Source organism: Tyto alba, unplaced genomic scaffold (assembly GCF_018691265.1).
Source record: "Tyto alba isolate M040663 unplaced genomic scaffold, T.alba_DEE_v4.0 Super-Scaffold_10, whole genome shotgun sequence".
NCBI lineage: Eukaryota > Metazoa > Chordata > Aves > Strigiformes > Tytonidae > Tyto > Tyto alba.
The window spans coordinates 3306657-3321959 of NW_024881262.1; the positions used below are offsets into that span (position 1 = coordinate 3306657).

Here is a 15303-nt window from a genome sequence, read left to right on the forward strand (position 1 = left end):
AGCTGCCAAGGTTAAACAGCAGCTCTCTGAACACTGGCACTATTTGGACTGAACAGAACTCCTTTTAAATCCTAGGTGAGGCGGACACATCCTTGTGTCGGATCCGAGTTTGGGGCAATACCAGGCACCTGCTGGAGCGAGGAGTCGAGCGCAGGGGTATGGAAACAGGCACCGAAGCCCAGAGATGCTGGAAGGCTGAGGAGCAGCTGGAAGAGTTGCCCGAGCACGATGGAGCCCGTAGCAGCGCTTCCAGCCGGCTGGCTCCGGCACCTCCTTCCCCAGCGTCCCAGCTTCCGCAAACCTCCGCTTCGGGACTAACTCTGGGGCTGCTGTGCTGGGAACCGGCCGAGGCTGCCATCAGGCAACCACAGAGCTGGGCAGCACAACACACAGCGCCCCAACACCTCCCCTCCTTGGGACACTCGGGGCTCCTAAAGGACCTAATTCTGGATTATTTGCACTATGATCATTCACCTTTTAAGGAAGAGTCTAAAACAATCCTAGAGCCTCAAATGACAGCTTTGAGGGTTTTCTCTTCTGCTGTATTCATACTAGTTTAAATATGTCAAGCTTTCATACATTAGCATAAATTAATTTCGCAGAGGTAGGGGCTAAAAACTGCAGCCCTTTATATCTCAGATCTGCCCTAGAAAAAAGTATGAACTAACAAAGAGCTACATTAATAACAAAGGTGTTAATTATAATCGTTACAGCCCATGCAGCTTGAGGTCTCACCTTGCTAAGTGGTGTACAAACAACCTGCCAAGTAATTTACAGTTTAAGGAGTTTCCTTCTGTATTACAAAACTTGTCACTGAGCACAGATTACTTTAAAATAGTCTTTCACATCTTTTCAGTCCTTGGCACATCTGAAACATCTTCGTAGCTGATGTGAAAAGGTACATTAGTTGTGGATTTGTTTCATTTCCTAAAGCTGAATATTCAAATTACACAAAGGCACTTCTCTTTCTTTACAATTATGCTTTGTTTTTCATTGTGGAACTGAAACACTGACAAATTTTAAATTTCATCTCCTGTTTCTTGTATGTCTTAACCAGGTCCCCATCCTAAGCTGAAGGTGAAATACAGAAAACGTCACTAAATTCTGAAGGCAATAATATTCTTTGCCATGTGATCACATTCTGGAATGAGCTATAGCAAACACTGCCAAAAGCCCTCGGAAACCCAACATGCGAGTCTCACCCCTATATTTATCTGTTCTGGGAGAATGCAGCTAAAACAAGTGGCCCTGGCAAAGCGCAAGTAGAGACGAATCTGCTGGCAGCAGGAGCAGTTTGCCAGGAGTGAGTCTTTAACATCAAAATCAAAGCAGCTTTTGTCTTATTTTTTCCTTAGGTTGGTAATCCATTATTTTAAACTTAAATGAAAATATTAGGAACTACATCGGCATAAACAAGTTTTTCAGAGTTTATAGCCCTCTTTTCTTCAGAGCAGCTGAACAGACCACTTTTGGGTCCATTAATGTGAAGGAATAGTGACATCAGGTGGACTATCACATTAACCACAGGCACATCTCAATTCTTCTATGGCAGCTTCTCCAGAAGAACGGGCAAGTGCCTGCCACACTGTAGCTGCCTCCTGGCCACAGAGACACCTGTGCCTCTCACGCCAAGTGTATTTGGCCATTCCTAGAAGGGTCCTTAAAACACACCCAGCACTTTGTGCTCCATCCTGAACACGTTTCAGTGACACCAAACACATGCAGAGTGGTACTATTTCCTTGGTCCCTGCACTGTAGGTGCAGCACTGACAGAGGAGAGGCCGACAGAGCTGGGGCTGTTCAGCCTGGGGAGAGACGGCGCAGCGGGATCGTATCCACCTGCAGCAACGCTCGGCGGCAGGCAGTAAAGACGGAGCCAGGTTCTTCTCAGTGGTACCCAGGGAAAGGGTGCTCCCCTTGGCCAAACCCCAACCAACCAAAAGTAATCTATATATTAGTCTAACTTCTTAAATGAAAAATCCATGACACAATATTCCCCTGTAATTCCCTATCTTTAAGCTACTTATAAAAGAGACTAAATTAATATTGATTCTATTAGAACTCCCCACCAGATCAGTATCTCACCAACTAGTGCATACTCTATTCCTCAGCTTGTGATTTCCCAAGGAGCAGTGCCTTCAAAAAGTTGTCTGGCACGATTTTAACACTGTTTTCCAGTAAATATTTTGCCTGAACAATTTCCACCTGAACTGTATTTGGGAACCTCTCTAGTTACATAAGAGAATCGACTAACAGATTTTTAAAGCGGTTAAAGGTGAACTCATCATCCTTAAGCTTTTCATCATCAACATACAAGACTTTAGTTTCTTCTATAGAAAAAAAAATGCCTGAAGTAGTGCTTGCATACTCAAATCACTAGTTTCTGTGTATTTATTTCCCTCAATCATCCAGCTTTTGTGCTGTAAGGTTTGACTTATGCAACATAACATTCTCCTCCACTGTTTTCTGTGGCCAAAACTCAGTCATTACAAAGTTCTGGGCAGCCTCTCTCATGACAAATTAACTTCTTTTTTTTTTTTTAATTGAACTTTGAATGTCAATAAAATGAGCTAGGATCACAGTAATACATCAGGTATTCACAGGAGCTACTGCACACGCTGTTCACTAAGGCAACTGAACCCCCCAAAAAGAAGTGATTCACCATTAAGCAAAATGGAAATTCAGCACTAAACCCCCACAAAGTTTAGATCTGTTCTTACATTTTCTGTCTCCTTTCCTCCTCCCAGTAATTCACTGAGGTAGAAAAAGTGAAGTGAAACTCCATTAGCTTAAGTAACTACTTCTTCCCACCATTCCTAGCCGGGGGAGTCAGTGTGACAGGGCTGACAGGCTGCACGAAGCCGCCTTTGGTTTCACTGTCAAAGCCTTGCTTCTGAAAGAACAGCACGTTGGCTGTCTTGAAGGACAAAACTTCTCTGCTGAAACAGAATCTTGTCAGCTGGCTGCACTTTTTTTTTCTTTTTAAATACTTTGGAAAAGCATTCTTTCCTTTTAGCCTTACTACTAGCTTACTGTAAGCAGCAAGTACACTTCAAATTTAACCATCACGTAATTACTTCAGACAAACCTTTTACATCTGCATCAGTACTCATAATTTACTACACACACTGCTACTGCTTGGTACTCGCTATCCCAAGTACCCGGTGCCCAATCTGGCGTGCACACGTGCATAACTTCACAGCTCAAGAACAACCCCCCTCCCCCCCAAGCAAACTAGTGGGACGTGATGCTTCAACTCTTCTGATTCAAAATTCATCAAAATCTGGGTGCGAATTAATCATTGAGCAATTGTGACTTAAAACCTTGAAGCAACTTCTGTATGTATAAAAGGAGAGGAGCTTTAAGTTGTGGCTCAATCCACAGATAGAGATTTTTCAGCAAGAGATGCAGAGTAAGTGGCAGCCTTTTATTGTAATAAATACCTTTTGTCAAATTACTTATCCAGTGTCAATGAGAAGACCTTGGCAAAGATTTAATTTGCTGGTACACCACATAAGCCTCTTTTGGCTCCCAACTGTTTAAATGTTAAAGGGACACTGTAAACTCAAGAACCTAAAATTAGAACTAACTTTGGTTTCAAGTACACACAGCTTACCCACTCACTGGAGAGCTGTTACTATGAGTTACCAGCTAGCAAACAAATGCACAAAAAGCCAAGCAATATACTTAGATTTATGACTTGTTTGCCATAGCATGAGATCTTTCCAGGCAAGACTCCTGCTGAAAGATGCTTGAAACCTAATGTGGACTGGCAGAAGAGCGGGGTGGGGGGTAAGGAAGAGGAACATCTCGAGTAACAAACAGAATGACAGACAAACAGCAATACATCTGAAATTACTGAGACACTAGGACAGAAAACATTACAGAGGGAGGAAAAGGATTGATCAAAACAGCACAGTTTAAAACAAGCTTTTATTCCTCTCCCTTCACCTGCCAGCAACAGGAAGCTTATTACCAAACTATGTAAGATAAAGGCTTGATCATTTTTACCTCTTTCAGGAAAATCACAACCTAAAACACATCTCATCCAGACATGTAACCCATTCATTGGCTACGAGTTACATGTTAAACTTCTTCCATTTCCACCGGTTTGGCCCAATGCTCACTAGAATTGAGTTTATCTACATCTCCCCAGCACTACTGGCAGGTGGAGCTACTGTAAAATATGTATAACGAAACATTTTTATTGCAGTGATAATTCAGGTTACCTATGCAGCTGCATTCCAACGAATGTTTTTTAAGCATTGCTTTATAGATTGAACCAAACTACTGTCATGCGGAAAATAGTACCTTTAGTTTTCAGCAGCTTTATGGATTTTTCTTAACTGTTCTTCTGCATACTAAAATATGACAAAGCTCCTGAGAGTGGAAGCAAAATTGCTTAACGTGCCACAAACACACAGTAAAATACAGCACTAAGGGATGGCTGAGCCACTACCAATGCCAGGACAGCTAAGCGCTTCGCTACATCAAAACTGCCTTTCCAAATTTCCATTTTCCCCCCTTTACAAATGGATGATTACAAGCGTGTGACAGAACAAAAAAACAAAGGTATGAGTAACAGATAACTAAATCTAGCTCTGTGGTGCACTGCCTGGGCTGACAGCAAGCCTGAAATCCAGCAGATCCACACCTGCTTGGAAACAGTCAGAGGATTACATTTAAACTAAAGAAGTGGGCAAACATTTCTCTCACCTGGCAGTGGGCTGAACACTGCTAACTCCTTGATTGGTGCTTTGCTTTGAAGCCTTGAAAAGCTGTGAAGTACAGTGCATCAAAGGTGCTCCTGTCACCTCCTGCCCCAATACTGCAGAGAAATAAGGAATTTTCAGTCCCATGTATTTCTCTTACAAGCAGTGACTAACTACATCAAGTGTTCTCATTTGAGCTGCAACGATCTTGATATCTGAAGCTGAAAATTAATACCCTGTTAGACAAATCCTACATACTTGTTTTTTTCCAATTTCATATTAGTATTTCCTTCCTTTACATATGCCATTTCTTTTGAATGTTTTTTCCTGAAGTTAAAAAACACGCCAGGGAAAAACAACTCTCACCGTAACTCTAAGTAAAATTTCCACTGAACCACCTTTGTGCAGCAAAGTGAATTAAAACCAGACGAATAGAAGTATGTAATGTCCTCCTACACCACTCGTCCTCTTTGGGCTCGCAGTAGAGAGAAATTTGATTTTAAAGTTCACTAAAAAATGGACCAAAAATATCTGTATAGTTTTGTAATAGTTCATACCTGGTGCATTAATTAGTTGTTATGAATATTGCTTTTAATCCACTGGTACAGACATGGAATGTAGTACAATACTGTATCCATTATACTTAACACAGGTTTGCAATCTTTCCGACCAAGGGCTGCATCTACAATTTACGGGGAGGTTTTTTCTGTGTAAATGTGTATTTGGAGTTTCCTTGCTAAAGGAACAGAAGATACATTCTTCAGCTTCCCCAAAATATTTTATATGGAATAATCTAGCAGTAACATAAAAGGCTTCAAACCATTGTACCAAAAAGATGGGAGAAATTCCTGTGAAGAAATGGAAGCAGCAAACAGGAAGTAGGTACCCTACCTACAAATATAGCAAACTACAATGAAATCTCTCCCTCTGGACATCCCTCCTTACCAGCTGCCCTCAGCACAACGCGATGATTACTCCCACTGTATTAACCTTCAGTTAGTCAGCTGGTCTTTACACTGTGGAAGTTGCAAGACAGCACTCAGGGATGGGAGGAACTTGTGGAACTTACACTGCAACGCTTACACCAGAAATTAAACTTTAATTGCTGATTTTCTAGAAGATTATACATAAAAACATTAATTTAGAACCATTACTTAAGGGTACAGCCATAGTTATCACATTACTTTTCACGTTCATGTGATCTGTTTGTAATGTTTACTTATGCTTTGGGTACTTTTTCCTCATTAAGGGAGTATTTATTGCATTGGCTACTGCACTGTTCTTATTCTGTCATCATATTTGCTCCCTCCCCACCAGTGGCATCCTGGGAAATATGGAGATCTTCTAGCATTTCAGCCAGACTGATTCGGGGAGGACCATCATCATCTGTGTCGCTCTCCACTGGAATATCTGCATCTGAAAAAATAATAGAAAAAAAAAATAAATAACCCCAAACCCCCTAAACCATGCCAGGGAAGGAAGGGGAAAAAAAAAACAAACAAACAAAAAAACACCAGCAAAACCACTAACAAACCACAAAACCAAAACCCAAACAAATCCCTCCTAAAGCCCAACAATCCCATGGCAATTGCCCTCATGGAAGATGCTGAATTGTGTATCAAATCTTTCACCCAGGAGAGGTTTTGTGTGCTGGAGAAAATACGCTTCTCCCTCTCATGTTAAAGACAAGCAAACAAAACCCATCAACATCCATTCAGTCCATGTGAAATACATGGAATACCTGAAGCTATTACACTACAGCATTTCTCTAGGCACAAGTAGTTCAAAGAATCCAAATATGTAACTTCAGTAAAAACATTTTCACTCAAATAGTCAGGATTTAGTTAGATGCAATTAAATGGTTAGAATGGCCTTACTCCGGTAAATGTTGACATTCTTCCTTATGGCTTCATCTTCTTCAAGATCTTCAAGGAAGTCCTGGTATTGTCTGTAAAAGATGCTTAATGTATTTACTCCCTTTTCCTTTGGATTTATGCAAATTTATAAAACAAAATACAATCGAAGAAACAAAGCCCCAAGGAGGGACTGTAACCTGCAGTCCTTCAGACGTGCCTTCTGACAGCACTCCTACGTTTCCAACTCATTCCTTCTGCCTTTAATTATCGCCCATAGTTTAAACTTGCCTTTCCTCATTTAACTCTAATTACCTCATTTTTTCTACTCAATGGAATGTTACTGAGAATCTGTTGTTGCTGTATCAGCTTTGTCACTGAACACACCAGTGACAAGTGTGTTTTCACTGGTGTCCCTTGACCTTTACAAACAACAGCTGTAAGCTACAGACACAGTGCTTCTGATATTTCTTGTCTCATGATTTAAGCTTTTCTTGAAAACAAAACAAAACAAAAAAAAACCAAAACCCATAAAAATACTTTTTATATTTTGCAACAGTAAACCTGAAAAACCTGCAGTGTTATCTTTAAGATTTCAGGATTTACTCTGTTTGCACAGCCCCCTGGCCTGCTGTCCTCATCATCCACCTTCCCCTGAAAACTTAGCCGTCAGGATAAGCACAAGGTGCACATGCTTAAAGCACTTCCTGCAGTAGGGAAGGAGGAAAAAAGCAGAGAGATAACGTTCTTCAGAGAGCACTGGCATCAACCTGCCCTATGAGCCAGCATCACGCTCAAACAGAACCAGCAGCATTTGCTTGTGCCCCCTTAGCAATCAGGCCATCAGCTTTTCACTCTTCCATTAAAAACTGCACCGAGTTTATCCTCAGCAGAAACTGAGAAATGTTATTTCTCGACTTGGCACAGCATCCCAGGTAGCAGGGACTGAAAAGCTTCATGGAGATACCGGACCTTTCATCGTCTGTATCCATGCCTTCTTTGTCCCTTTCCAGCTCTTTCAGCTTCCAGTTTCTGCGACGCTGGCGTTTGCTGCGGTCGTAGCTCTTCTTTATTAATACCTATGGTGAAAACCAGCAGGTATTTACACATACACACCTTCAGTGCTGCTGCTGACACTTTCAAAATTCAAAACAACACTCAAGTCTAGACTTGGGCAACTGTAAAAGCACCTGAACAAATGGTAGGGTCAGTCTGGCACTCAGAAGTTTTATACAGAATTTATATAGTATTTGTCAATTCAAAAGTTTCCAAACACTTTGGATTATGTCCTGAAGAGGCATACACACAGTGGAGTTGTAACAGTTTTCACCACACAGTGCGTGGTAATTTGAACAAAAACAGCAAAGAGTAACATAAAGTAAATGTATTATTTAACCACCACTCAAAAATTTAAGTAGTGGGAAAATAATTTTCAAAATTAGATGCTATTCAAATTTCAAGATTAATATCCTCTCTTCCTTCAGGCACTATGGAGCTAATGAGTATTCATTATAAAATCATATTCCCTAATACCCCTGGGTAACACAGAGAACTTCGTACAGAGAAAGAAAATGGTCTTACCACATCAGGAATATTGTGTGGGTTCATCTTATTGGCAAACTCATCATTTAAGTTGCAGTTCGCCAAGTCGAATCTAAAATGAAAATAGGTATTTTATCCCACCCTTTTATTCAAGTCTACAAAATGGAACTCAATACATCATATGTTTGTATTAAAGAGCAACATAGCATAAGTTACAGCTCCTAAGGAAGATAAATGTTTCCAAATGAAGTAGAGAGTAAATAGAAAATCGATATGCAGCTGTCATAATACAAATAGCTTTTAGAAGCTGCTGTTCCCCAATTCTGTTCAGTAGCGCTCCCCAGCTTTCTGAACCCAAACAGCAATATCCACCAAGGTTCTGTTGGGCTTACAACAGCTCCAATAACAGTTGTGTTTAAGTCTGAGAATCACCTAATTTGCCTAATCTTAAAAAAAATTTCACGTTTGTCATTGATAGTGAGTATCGTATACAGCAAACAAAAAGATCTTGCCTGGTACTTTAAAAATCCCTCCCATCTATTTGTGTCTAAACTGTTATTTCAGTGCACTCTCAAGTCAGTGCTTCAGCTCTCTTAGTACTAACAGCCCTTTTCACAAGATGGTTTCCGTTAAAGATTTCCTATATTATGCCCATCTTTTCATGGTCAAGATGAAAGATTATATCCCTTTAGATGATTTCGTTCAGAAATCCGAACAGTTCAAAACTTCCTTGAAGATACCTAAGCCTGTAGAGAACCCAGAGAATTCAGTCATTAAATAATCATTTAATAAAAAACAAGGAACAGAACAGACCCCAAGACAAGGTCGCCGGGATTCAGAATGTGTCCCAGGTGAGTGCAGCAGAAATACTGGTGATCTGTATTCAACTCCGAGGTTTTCTGTACCCATGCTTCAGCCAGTGTGTGCTTGAGAAATAAAAACAACACTCTTGTAATCAAACGCAGCTTAACTTGCTGTGCTATTAGAACATCTACACTGCTACATTACTGGCTTAAGTTACATCTGTAATTAAACTTGTATTTCTACATCAAGCATCCAATGTATTGCTTGCTACTCCTTCTCATCTTTACAAAAGGAAATGGACATGCCAACCACTTTTCACAAGAATTATTCCACAAATGCTGTTTCTGTAATTAGATGCATTTTATTGTTTGGCTTTTTTTTACTTCCTAACTTTCAACCCCATATAGCTTTTGACTGAGAAGAAAATGCTTGGTACTGATTCCTTAATTCTGATTAAATAGAAATGCTTCTATACTTCAACAAAACCAATTTATTAACTGAGGAGCTACAGAGCTGATAAAGTAATTTCAATAACGATAGTAACTAGTTTAAACTCTTCAACAGAGAAGTATTTCTGAAAGTGGAATTCACATAACGCTGGTGCAATTTCCAAACCAAAACACTGTCCACACCTTCCTGAGAAGAGCTTTTGCCAGTGGCAAGAAATAAAAAAAGCATACATCTGACTTTGCTAAGTAGAATGACTCAAAACAGAAGTTCAGCTGAGTAGGGGAGGAAAAGGAGAGGAAGGTCCAAAACAGAGAATCAGAGAGAAACTCTCACCTTGTTTGATCTTGCTCCAGCACCTGCACCTTTTTTCTTTTCTTGAACCCTATTGATATCCATAATGATAAACTCCTCTAGTTGTTTGGGGTGGAACAAGCTATTGAAAGGGTGGCGCCAGTAGGTATTTCCATCAATTTCAGCAACTGGAAAAAACCCACCAGCATGAGCAATCACAAGGGATAGAATTTCTTGCCAAGAAATTGAAAGGACGAGGAAGCATTAGCCAAAATTAAGGTAACTACCAAACGCATTTTGTTCAAGTTTGTTATTGTAACACAAGTATTTAGGACATGATGCATATTACAAACTTGTACTACAAGAGCAGTTGATCGGTGACAGCTAAATCACCTACCAGGTGCCTGAGGCATAGACCTTTTTATTCATAAGAATCATTTTCCTGGATGTAACCTTATTCGAGGTGTTCTGCTGGTAAAGCTTACCAGCAAATACCAATCAAAGCACAGTGCTTCTAATACCAAATTAGCTAGAATCATCATCCAGAGAAAAAATTGATTTCATCTAATTTTAGAGGAACATACCTGACGAATCTAAGAGCTTAGCCTAGAACATCCACGAACTTAAACCTGACCCTGCACGTTTTGCCCAGGGTACTACAGAAATCAAGCTTAGAGAACTTTAATTCGCTACTACATTTCTACATCAGCGCTTGTATAGATAAATTTACAATGTTGAGGTCTAAAGATACAAGATTTCATGAAAACAAACAATAAAATAGTTGTGCCAGCAGAAAAATCAGATGCCACCACAGTGCAGCAAAGAACCCTTAACTTACTCTGCAGGGTGCTGGGATCGATGAGGTGGATGGTACTTGTTACTCTAATGCACACACAGATCTGGCTCATGTTACCAAGACTCTGTGCCAGTTTTGGTGACAGACATACAACATTGTCCTGCATGTAAACAGAAAATAATTACACTCATTTTTCCTTAATTTTTAATAGTCGAAGAAATCTGAAACAGATTTTTAAACTTTCTATTTCTCTACTCAGTATCACCCAGTAACTTCCTCAAGATAGCCGCTACCTGCACTTTCCATGCCTCGTGGGGAGCAGACCCCTCCATCCCCGCAAATACACAATAAATCAGGTCCCCATCACCAAAACCAAACTCTACCCACTTTGTACAATACCCTGGAGATGAAATAGATAGAAGGCACCTTGCATATGGGAACAATTTCCACCGAGAAAGTGCTTTTGTAATTGTAGACATTACTATGAATGTCATGCGAGATCAAACGTTGGGATGATTTTGATCTATAAAATATAAAAATTGAGCGTTCAGGCAGCAGGAAGGACATTACTTGAAACAGACGATAATCAGCACAAAGTACAGCTATATACTTTCATTGCTATGTATTGCAAATACAAAAGTTAAGGAAATAAAAACATGCATGAGGGTTACTTTTATAATGGCTAAGTGGAAAACACAGGACCTTCTGTAGAAGGGATTTTGTCCATTTTAACTAGAATACAGGTTCCTTACACCTTCACTTACAAAGTTCTTTAAAAATGAAGGATAAAAGACATTTCCCCAAAGCTTTTGAGTACTCAAGGCAACAATTGTAAATGATATACCTAGACGGAACTGTACACTGAAGAAAGTCAACCATCTTCTGGGCCTGTTGCTTTGAAGAATAATAAAAATCCAGGCCGTCTTAAAGAAAAGAAAACTTGATGAACATATCTATTTCAAGTACTATGTTTTTTTTTCAAATACAATACAAAGGCTAAGTTATCTGCTGCTTTTCTGTACATAGCTACTAACGCAAGCACTCTTCTAATATAAAACAGGTTAGTCAAGACTAATAAGCCATCTCACTTACCATGGATTTCTTTGATGCGAAGTGTATTTTGATGAAGCCTATGTTTTAAAATCAGCTGCTCCAAATAGTAGAAGGTCTTCTTGTGCAGTGTCTAAAACCAAAGATAAAATTATCAAGGTTTTTTTCAGAACCATCTAGTGCAAATCCAGTATCTCTGAAGAATAAACATTTATATGAAGAGATCATGTAGGGAAGGTACAGTCCAAAGTCTATTCCAAGTAACCAAAAATATTTCAGAGATGTGCTCTATTTATACCAAACTATTTAGAGATTCCATTTCTCATTTTCATGTAACTGGTTGCTAGAAATACTATTTTCTTTAAAAAAGACTATCTATAAACAATCTGTCCCAGTGTTTCTAACACTACAGTAAAATACAGAAGGATACTTAGTAATTCACACAAGATCCTCCTGCCAGCCATCATTTAAAAAGAATATGCTAAGAACACTGGACAGCAGAGAGAAAGTTTTTCTAAACTAAGATCAGTAATAAAAAAAATACAACCTTGAATACAAAATGTATCTCTGTGGCAGTGTGCAAATGTGAGTACATCTTTTTCTGAGAAAATCATCCAAATATTTGTCTGCCTGATTGTTCTACCATGAACAAATAAAAATTCAATTTGCCTCTACCTTTTGTCTGACTTGCACTACAGCTTTCCAGAAATCCTTCGCTTCGATCCTATGACAGTCTTCACACATTTGAGACTGAACTATATATTCCACCACAAATACCTGCTGAAGAACTGCTCCATTTATCACCTGCAAAACAAAAGTTTAAAGGGTCATTAGCCCTGTCAAGACACAAAGCTAGTTTACCACAGTGTTCTGAAGTAACTTCTATATTATATTAAAACTGTATGGCAGATAGCTATATTTGAGCCACAAATATTAGTGGTATTTTCCCAACTTTACTGGAACAGCCAATTCAAACTGTGATGAATGGCACTTCAGTGATAAAATTTAGGTAGAGAGAAATCAATACTCTTTCAAGATAAGCCAGTAAACACACTTTGAAATTTACCAAAGAGAATCACTTACCTAAAATGTAATAATACTAAAAGGAAAATAAAACCATACTGGTTGCCATAAAAGCTTTTAAAAAGCCAGATGCAGAATACTAAATTTCGGTTACCTCTTTCTGAACAGTCAGTTTCAGCTTCAGCCTTTTAGAATGTGGTTCGGTCCAAATAAAGCCTGCATCAATGAGCCGGACCTGCCAGTGGGAAAGAACAAGAACTCAGCCCCTGCCAGCAGCTGTACTAGTACACGTTAAAAACATGCAGCTCTAATGACCACAAAACACAAGCTTATGGTATAGTTCATGGCTCCTCAACCAAGTGAGGAAGCGAACAACCTTAATTAACAAACATATGTATCAGTATACCAAACCAAATCATCAATAATGCTTAGTTAGAACACAGAGTCTGATCTACCAAAAATAACGGCAATGCAACCTCAGACTGTCACACCAGAGTAACCAAATACACTATTCCACAGTATCTCTGGATCCCATGTAATGATGAATTTGGACAGTATAATGGTTTCCTCAGGACTAAAAAGAAAATTTAATTTCTAAAACTAAGAACATGCAAATTTATTGCAGCAAAAAGTATTTTGTATATTTAACTATTAACCCAATAGCAAGAAGCTCAACAAGGCAATCTAATTCAAATCTTGATGACTATGATAACAAAACAATTTTTTTTTGCCTAAAACACTACCTCAGAATTTTTTCCTCTGGTAAGATTCTGAACCTAAGAGATACTTTATTCAACTTAAACACGTGACTTTCAATTTAATCTATACGTAGACCTCTGCAACCCCCTTTCATATTGTCATAAACCAGTAAGAACAAGTGTTGTATAAACAATTTTAAAAATGTGTAAAAAGAAAACAGTAAAATTAAGGTGCATTAAAACCACATTAGCTTCCTTCAGCTAATTATGCTCAGTTCCCATCCACACAGTAACTCTGTGCAGTATGCTGTGTGCTTTGAAGTCACAGAATTGCACTGCAAGAGCCTCCTCAGTATACTTGGAAATTTTTTTGTTAGAGCCTGTCCTTACCGAATCTTCCAAAACTCTAGTACAGAGCTATTTGAGCTCAGATTGTCATTCTCTGTATTTAATATAAATCAGTTGATAAGCTCTACACAAGTACAGCTACTCCAAAAGGATCAAACCTTGTATAAGTTAGCTGGACTTCACTTTATGCAGTACCAATAAACATGCTATCAGATACCAGTAGGATTAGCTACTCACCTTGCTCAGCGAAGCTTTGAGTTTTTTGAGACACAAAGCAAGAAGCTCCCTTGATTCCAAGGTACAATGAATCCAGGTTCCTGGAGGCTGAAGATACCTATGACACAGGAAGCGTTTTATGGTACACCAAAGCTGCTTCAGCAAATTAAATCATTCAAAAGATGAGCAGTTATTTCCCAAGCTTTCAGTTTTAATATCAGCCTTGCAGCTACAACTTTAGCCCCCCTCAGCATCAAGATCGACGCATTCCAAGCGCATTCACACTTTTACTGCCATCCTCGCCCATCTGCCCGCTTCGTTTTCCTTTCAAGGACCAGAAACTCACTCCTTTACGCCATCCAGACCCTACATACCAACGCCTTTCTGCTTCCACAAGGAAATAAATACAAGAACGTGCTGAAAAATCAGACGAGACCCGAGGAAAACATGCCCGGTGGGGTGTGCCGGGCGGCTGCCCGCCTCCCCCCTCAGGAGAGGGGCCTCCGCCCGCGGGAGATGGCGGGAGCCCGGCCGCTCACCTTTCGCACTGCCTGCAGAAGTGGAGGGTGCCCTGCTTGGGGATGCCCTCGGTGATGTCCACCTGCGCCCGCAGGCACCCCACGCACATGTTGGCCGGGTTGGGCGGGATGGGCACGCCGCACTGGCAGCACAGGCTGGAACACAGAGGGAGAGGAATAAAAAAAAAAAAAAAAAAAAAAAGTCACGAAACAGCGACTCTGCCCTCAGAGCTGACGACTGCAGGAACCCGCGGTGGCAACCGAAGGTAGGTCTAGGCTTTTTAATTTATTTACGTTAAAGAAAAGTGGTGTCTCAGAAGAGTCGTCACTCTCCCCGAGCCGCCCCGCTCCCTGGCCGCCCGGGTTCCTCCCGCCCTGCGGCCGAAGCTCGCCCGGCGGCACCGCCATCCCCGGAGCCCGCCCACCGCTTACATGTTGCCCTGGGTGGGCGCCGCCGGCCCCGTCATGTACTCCATGGCGGCTGCTGCCCGTGCCGGCCCGGTTTCTGGGCATGAGAGGAAGAGGAAGAGGAAGAGGAGGAAGAGGAAGAGGAGGAGAAGAAAAAGAAGAAGGAGGAGGAGGAGGAGGAGGCCGCCGCCGCTGTAGTCCCGCGAGAGACGGGCCGGGTGGGCGGGAGGCACGGAGGGGGCCGGGCTGCAAGATGGCGGCAGCCGCCTCAGGCCGCCGTGTGAATGCCGCTGGCGAATAGCGTTGTACTTAGTGATTCTTGGAAACACGAATTCTTTTTTTTTTTTTTTTTTTTTTTGAAAATCATAGGATTTGATCCATCCATCTTCGTCCCTGTGGGGCGAGCCCAGGCTGTTGTCGCAGCAAATGGTGGCAGTAGGATACCTCGGCTGCTTCTTGTATTCCTCCCTTGGCCGATGATGTATTTTTCTGTTGTTTTGTTTTGTTTTGCTTTCATGGAAATGTGCAGCATTCATTTATTAGCATGGAGACTGATCTGACAGGTATTTCACATCTGCAAATCCTGCCGAAAGT

The 15303-nt window shown here is 40.7% G+C and overlaps 1 protein-coding gene across 1 annotated transcript; it reads right to left on the bottom strand.

Moving 5' to 3' along the window:
• Positions 1-3901: 3901 nt before the first annotated feature.
• Positions 3902-14890, bottom strand: NMD3 (NMD3 ribosome export adaptor). Its single transcript, XM_033005630.2, has 15 exons — positions 14734-14890; positions 14323-14457; positions 13805-13901; positions 12676-12756; positions 12174-12302; positions 11541-11631; positions 11293-11371; positions 10875-10971; positions 10491-10608; positions 9695-9840; positions 8921-9033; positions 8147-8219; positions 7538-7644; positions 6590-6660; positions 3902-6128 (listed from the first exon to the last, which is right to left on the bottom strand). The coding sequence occupies exons 1-15, from the start codon at positions 14775-14777 to the stop codon at positions 5995-5997; spliced, it is 1515 nt and encodes a 504-aa protein (XP_032861521.2). The 5' UTR covers positions 14778-14890; the 3' UTR covers positions 3902-5994.
• Between the last annotated feature and the right edge of the window lie 413 nt (positions 14891-15303).

Coding starts and splice junctions, on each gene's coding strand:
- NMD3 (XM_033005630.2), bottom strand. CDS start 14,777: ATGGAGTACATGACGGGGCCGGCGGCGCCCACCCAGGGCAACAT. Junction 8,220..8,920: donor CCCGGCGACCTTGTCTTGGG/GTCTGTTCTGTT, acceptor TTTTCATTTTAG/ATTCGACTTGGCGAACTGCA. Junction 6,661..7,537: donor ATGGATACAGACGATGAAAG/GTCCGGTATCTC, acceptor CATCTTTTACAG/ACAATACCAGGACTTCCTTG.